Consider the following 6,437-nt stretch of genomic DNA (forward strand, 5'->3'; position numbering starts at 1 on the left):
ATTTCATTAGGAAGATGCACTGAATTTATCGGTTCCACGTCAGAGGAGGAGGAGACGAAGAAAGATTGAAATTGAGGCTGAGAGAGCTGCTAAGAGGAGAAATCTTATGGAAATGGTTGCCCAGTTACGTGAGTCTCAGGTGGTCTCAGAAAATGGACAAGAAAAGGTTGTAGATTTATCAAAGGCCTCACGAGAGGCAACAAGTTCTACCTCAAATTTTTCATCTGTTACTTCAAAGTTTATCTTGCCTAATGTCTCCACACCCGTGTCTGATGCCTTTAAAACTCAAATGGAGCTGCTGCAAGCAGGTCTTTCACGCACACCCACAAGGCATCTACTAAATGGCTCTTTAATAGATGGAGAACCGCCCATGAAGAGGAGGAGAGGAAGGAGGAAAAATGTAGAAGGGCTTGATCTGTTATTTATGAGCAACAAACGGACATCATTGACTGTAGTAAGACAGCAACCTTTTTGTCTCCTATTTGTTCTTCTGTGTCTAGTACTTTCTGAACGTGAGTTTAAAGTGTTGTTATACTCTCTCTAATAGTAATGTGCAGTTCTTACCCAAGCAGTTTTTGCCTTGTGTTTAGAGCTCTTATTTCTTTTTGAACGTGATAAAATGTTGTTCGCATGAAGTTTTTGCTGTAGCAAATTGTGGCTGAGTTTTTAGTAGCTTCTACCTTCAAAAAAAGCAAAGGCAATTTTTTTTTATTATTTTTATTATGAAATGTAGCATATTATAGCATACATTTTGAACCTTAAGTATATCTTTTTTTACCCCGTACAAAGGGAAAGCTTGGGGGGCCATTAACTGGGAATGCATGAAAACTGCTCTGTCTTTAACTATGGTCTTTAATGTACAAGGATGATAAATTTACAAAATCCCCTAATGTAGCAGTATTGCTTCACATAGCATGAACGTTTAAACTCAGTTAACTCTTGCCTATGCAGAATCTCCTTGAGCCTTCAACTTTAGTCCCTGAAATTATTTCTCCCAGGTAACTGTTGCCTTAAAGTGAAACTTAATACTGGTGGTAATGTTTTCAGGAGGATGCAGAAGTGACCAAAGCTTTTGAAGAAGATATGGAGTCCCTACCAGCAAGGAACATTCCATCTCCTGGTCAGCTAGACCCAGACACTCGCATCCCTGTAATCAATCTAGAGGATGGGACCAGGCTGGTGGGAGAGGATGCTCCCAAAAACAAGGATTTAGTTGAATGGCTTAAACTGCATCCCACTTACACTGTAGATATGCCAAGTTATGTACCAGTAAGTATGTGATTCTAAAAGTGTGCTTGTATTAAGTTAGTTTTACAGATACTGAAACAAATTTCTTCATACAGGACACAGTCATTGGATTTTGTAGCTGACTGGATTTCAGTGGAGGTTTTCTCTTTAAGCCACACTTACTATAATATCTAAACACCCAAGAGGCACCAGAATATCAGGGCTGGTTTTCTTCTTTTTTAATATTTGTATTTAACGATACATTAAAACAGTACTTGTGTCAAGTTGTGCAGAAATTCTTCATCTGCTAATAAGATTTTTCTGAGGGAAGAATAATTGGGTGCTTCTTAAAAATTTTGTTAGAAGGTTAGAAGGTGGTTTCTTAATGGATGATTTTTGTCAAGAAAACGAGAAACTAAAAAGCAATACATTTCTCTTATTTCCAGAAGAGTGCAGATGTGCTGTTTTCCCCATTTCAGAAGCCGAAACAAAAACGACACAGATGTCGAAACCCTAATAAACTGGATATAAACACCTTGACAGGAGAAGAAAGGGTACCTGTTGTAAATAAGCGAAATGGGAAGAAGGTAAAAATTAAGTTAGTTCAACAGAGTTGTTTAATACTGTCTTTGCATGTGGAAAGCAGGCTTTCTATTCCAAGCTTTCTTTTTTAAAAAAGTTTAATAGTTTGGCACAGGCATTTATTCTTACTGGAATCTACCACTCCCTTTAATCCTCCCTTTGCTCTTCTGATATGTTCATATCATTTAAGTTGAGAAAATAACTCCTCCTTTTTGAAACTGTATAGTTTGTTACTTCCTCATATCAGATATGAATTTCATTACTAGCACTGCCTAAACTGCAGCATTTTACTGTATTTTTTTTTACATGATCTTCTCAGTTCTAGTATCTTTAGCTAGTTTTCCACAATCTGAATTGAAAGTCTTCATTGTCATCCTTCCTAGATGAAAGTGCATAGGTGGAAAATGTTTGTGTTTTTAAGTATTACCTTATCTTTTGCATTAGATGGGTGGAGCTATGGCCCCTCCAATGAAGGACTTGCCAAGGTGGTTGGAAGAAAATCCTGAATTTGCTGTTGCTCCAGATTGGACTGACATTGTTAAACAGTCTGTAAGTGAAACTTTAATTCCATGCCTCACTGTAGATTACAGCATGGAAAAGTTGAAGGCCGTGTACATTTTTCCGTGCAAGTACTGATGATGATTAAGTCTTTATCTCATAGCTGAGCTGAGGAAATGGTAGCGTTAGGAGGGGAGTTACCCAGCTAGGGGAAAATGATGATAGAAGGTTGTTCTGGAGTTGGATTGCAGTACACTGGAAAAATCAGGTACAGTAAAGCAACCTTCAGCATTTGTTTTGTTGCTTTTTTATATTTTATATATACAAAAATATAAAGCAAGCAGCAATGAATTCTTCATCTTGGTAGCTAGCAGCATCCAAGGATTAGCTTTTCTGCCTTTTACTTGAAAACTGTTGTCTGAAAATAGAGGGTACAATTCTCCGAAGACTTATTTTCATAAAATACCACTTGGCATACTGGAGATAATTGGAAAGTACAAAGCTATGGACTCGTAACTGTAGTATATCAGTCTTTTTAATGAAATTACAGAGTTTCAGCATGTTTTGTTTTTCTGATGTGTTTAAATTAAGTAAAAGGTGTGCCTTTGCTTTCTTCAGGTTTTCTTATGTGTTCTAGTGTCATTCACTTTAGAAGGTACCTAGTCATGATTTGCCAGGGTTAAAAAACAAATCGCTTTTGGAATACCCAACTATGATAAAATCCCTTCTATTTCTTCCATTATCTCCAGTTAACTGCTGAAATGTATAAAAGCTGAGAATAAAACTCTGTTTTTCTGCATCCCCTTTTTCAGGGTTTTGTTCCAGAGTCCATGTTTGACCGTCTTCTCACTGGACCTGTTGTGAGGGAGGAAGGAGCAAGCAGAAGAGGAAGAAGGCCAAAAAGTGAAATTGCCAAAGCAGCTGCAGCAGCTGCTGCTGTAGCATCAACTTCGGGAATCAACCCACTACTAATGAACAGTCTGTTTGCTGGAATGGACCTCACCAGCCTCCAGAATCTACAGAACCTGCAGTCTCTCCAGCTCGCAGGCCTCATGGGCTTCCCGCCAGGGCTAGCAACAGCTGCTGCTGCTGGGGGGGATGCTAAAAATCCAGCTGCCATGTTGCCTCTGATGCTGCCAGGGATGGCAGGATTGCCCAATATGTTTGGACTAAGCGGATTGTTGAATAACCCGATAACGGCTACTACTGGAAATGCCACTACTGCTTCCGGTCAAGGAGAGACTGAGGATGGCGCTTCAAAAGCTGAAGAGAAGAAAAACGAGAATGAAGAGGAGAACAAAGACTCTGAGAAAAGCACAGACACTGTTTCTGCTACTGACTCTGCAAATGGATCTGTCAGTGCTGCTACTGCGGCGACTACCGCCACTGCCACCACTACCACCACCACCAACACTGGATTGCCCGCAAACCCTCTGGCCTTCAATCCCTTCCTGCTGTCTACCATGGCTCCTGGCCTGTTCTATCCATCTATGTTTCTACCTCCAGGACTGGGAGGATTGACTCTGCCTGGTTTCCCAGCACTAGCAGGACTTCAGAATGCAGTGGGCTCCAACGAAGAGAAGGCTACTGACAAAACTGAAGGAACTGCCTTTAAAGATGAAGAAAACCTAGAAGGCAGTGATGCAGAGGAGAGCCTTGATAAAACTGCAGATTCCTCCGTTTTAGAAGATGAAATAGCACAGGGTGAAGAATTAGACTCACTTGATGGGGGGGAAGAAATAGAAAACAATGAAAATGATGAATAACCAGTACCAGTTACAGTTAAAGTGTTTTAAACTTTTGACAAGTGGTAGTCCTACTGTTTACACTCACAGTTAATGTCCATACTTAGTTTTTATAAGCTGTTCTGTAACATAGTGTAGCAAAAAAAAAAAAAGTTCAAGTCATGTTATACAGATGTGTCAAAAGGTATCTTGGTCATTAAGTATTGTGCAGTGCATTATTTATTATCCCTAGGAGAGATGAAATTTGAGAGGTGATCATGTCTTTTTAAGGAAATTGACATAATGCTCTGCTTTTTTTTTTCTTTTGGTACCATTGGTATTATGAAAAGCAGCAATTTGTAACGGAGTGGCACTAATAGAAGGAAGTGCTGCTTAAAGGAAGGATGAAGTTATATATTTAATTTTTTTATTTTAATTTTTTTTGCTGTGAAGGTCAAGATGAAATTTACCATACATATCGTACTTGCGCTTCATTTTGACTGTATGGGAGTTCACCCACTCACATGCGCGCACACACCCACACACACACTCTCTCTCTGACAATCTTCATGATAGTGTGAATGTCTCTGTCTTGAGACGCAGCAATAATAAGGCAGCTGTTGAATGTGAAGAGTACCTTTTGGAAATTTACCCGTGGAGAAGGTTCTTACAGGATAAAGCTACAGTTTAATCGTCTCGTGATCTTGTAATGCACTGGTATAAACAAAAAGAAAAAAATCAGGTACCTTTTTTAAATTAAAGGACTTTGTTACTTTAGCCACAAAGCTAAACAGCATTACCTCAACTCTAAACTAGCCTTGAAGTTTACAGACATGACTTTGTAAATGTATTGTTTTTCTTTGTTGTGATGTCTTTTTATTTTTTTTTTCTTTGGAAACTGCTATCATGTAAGATAAGATGTAAATTGCTGCCAACTGTAGTAATGATGCTTTTAATAAAAGTGACCCATGATATGCAGAGATGTAATTATAGAATGCAGTGTTTAGGGACATCACAACTGGTGTTCGCTTTTTGTATTTGCATTGTGGCTTTCTAAAGCATTTTCTGCTCTCTTCTTTAATAGATTAGTGGCTGTAAATGCTGAACTGGTTGTCTTCCCGGGACTAGGCAGGAAGAGAAACCTTGAATTACCTTCATATTTTGCACTCTAAGTAACTCTACAGAGAGGCACACTAAAAACCCTACTTTACTCCTTCAAAGGGGCATGAGAGACTGAGAATACTTTAAAATGTGTTCAGCATGTGATAATATGGTACACTAAAGAACAAAAGGGCAAAAGAAAAATGAGGCTTTAATAGGCACAATATCTAGGTCATTTATCCTTGGTTAATGGGTAGAAAAACACAATGCTGTAGTGACAGCAAGGGATACAAAGGCTCTGTGGTATCCTGTAGACCAGAGCTTGTGATGCCAGAAACCACTGTGTCAAACAACCTACATGAAACTAAAACTGACCCACTTTTCATAAAAACCAGTGTCTCTTCTGGAGAGCTACCGATTTGTACCCTTTCGTGACCTTTGATATTTGAGATAATGTACCATTTGAGAACTTCTGTTTTCACAGTGTTGTCACCTTGACACACACATACACAACCGTCTCAATGGTGAGGAGGAAAGGTTAGATTTTCAGTGGAGTACATGAAAAATTAGCTATTTGAGTAGCCAGCTGTGGGTGGACCCCTGTCTTATGATTAATTTTACCTGTGCTTTTGGAAAGCTGGAGAGCTGTAAACCTCGCCCTTGCATCCGCTGTGCATTTGCCCAAGAGCTCAGATGGAGGAGTACTGCAAGGCCAGAACTCAGTCACGAGGAGGACGCATGAAAAGGGGTGAACTCGCCCTGAAAGGAGCATTTCACGAACAATGAAAGTAGATGAGAAATGAAAGCTCAGGAAGTGAGTTTTGTGTGAATGAATCACAGACACGCACTGCTGAAATGAATAGATGTCAGAATGTCTTGTACTGCCACTTAAATATATCATACGCAGTTAATGAAGGTCAGGAAGGAGCTTCTCCCCCCACGTACATCACTGAACAGTTGACGAGGTGTGTTATTCCTGCCTCTTTCGAAAGCATCACACGCAGACCACGACAACAAGTGAGAGGCTGAAAGCCAAGGTACATTAACTTGATCGGGAGCGTTGAATTCATTTTGGCTGTTATTGAAGTTTTTGAACGGCTGGTGTTTTATTTTTTCATCTACTTAGAGAATTTCTCCTGTAAAAGTTGCTAGGTGCTTCCTGTTGTATTTCACCTACTGATATAAAATAGCCCCCTTTTTAAATTCAGTTTTATAATTCCCAGCAAAGATTTAAACAGACTAATGATATCCCTTGGGAGGCCCCTTTTTAATTGGCAAGAATAGAAATTGTATTGTTAAATGCCA

General features: G+C 39.4%; 1 protein-coding gene across 4 annotated transcripts in view; it reads left to right on the forward strand.

The window, feature by feature from the left end:
* CHD7 (chromodomain helicase DNA binding protein 7) overlaps positions 1-5,003 on the forward strand; it is a 128,300-nt gene extending 123,297 nt beyond the window's left edge. For 3 of the 4 annotated variants that reach the window (XM_066993021.1, XM_066993023.1, XM_066993022.1), the window contains 5 exons: positions 11-454; positions 1,048-1,269; positions 1,674-1,814; positions 2,254-2,358; positions 3,120-5,003. In XM_066993021.1, the coding sequence (XP_066849122.1) occupies positions 11-454; positions 1,048-1,269; positions 1,674-1,814; positions 2,254-2,358; positions 3,120-4,073 (1,866 nt within the window). In that variant the 3' untranslated portion in view covers positions 4,074-5,003. The remainder of the gene's footprint in view (positions 1-10; positions 455-1,047; positions 1,270-1,673; positions 1,815-2,253; positions 2,359-3,119) is intronic. The other variant, XM_066993024.1, reaches the window with a different exon arrangement.
* Positions 5,004-6,437: the final 1,434 nt, after the last annotated feature.

Source organism: Anser cygnoides, chromosome 2 (genome assembly GCF_040182565.1).
Source record: "Anser cygnoides isolate HZ-2024a breed goose chromosome 2, Taihu_goose_T2T_genome, whole genome shotgun sequence".
Lineage (NCBI taxonomy): Eukaryota > Metazoa > Chordata > Aves > Anseriformes > Anatidae > Anser > Anser cygnoides.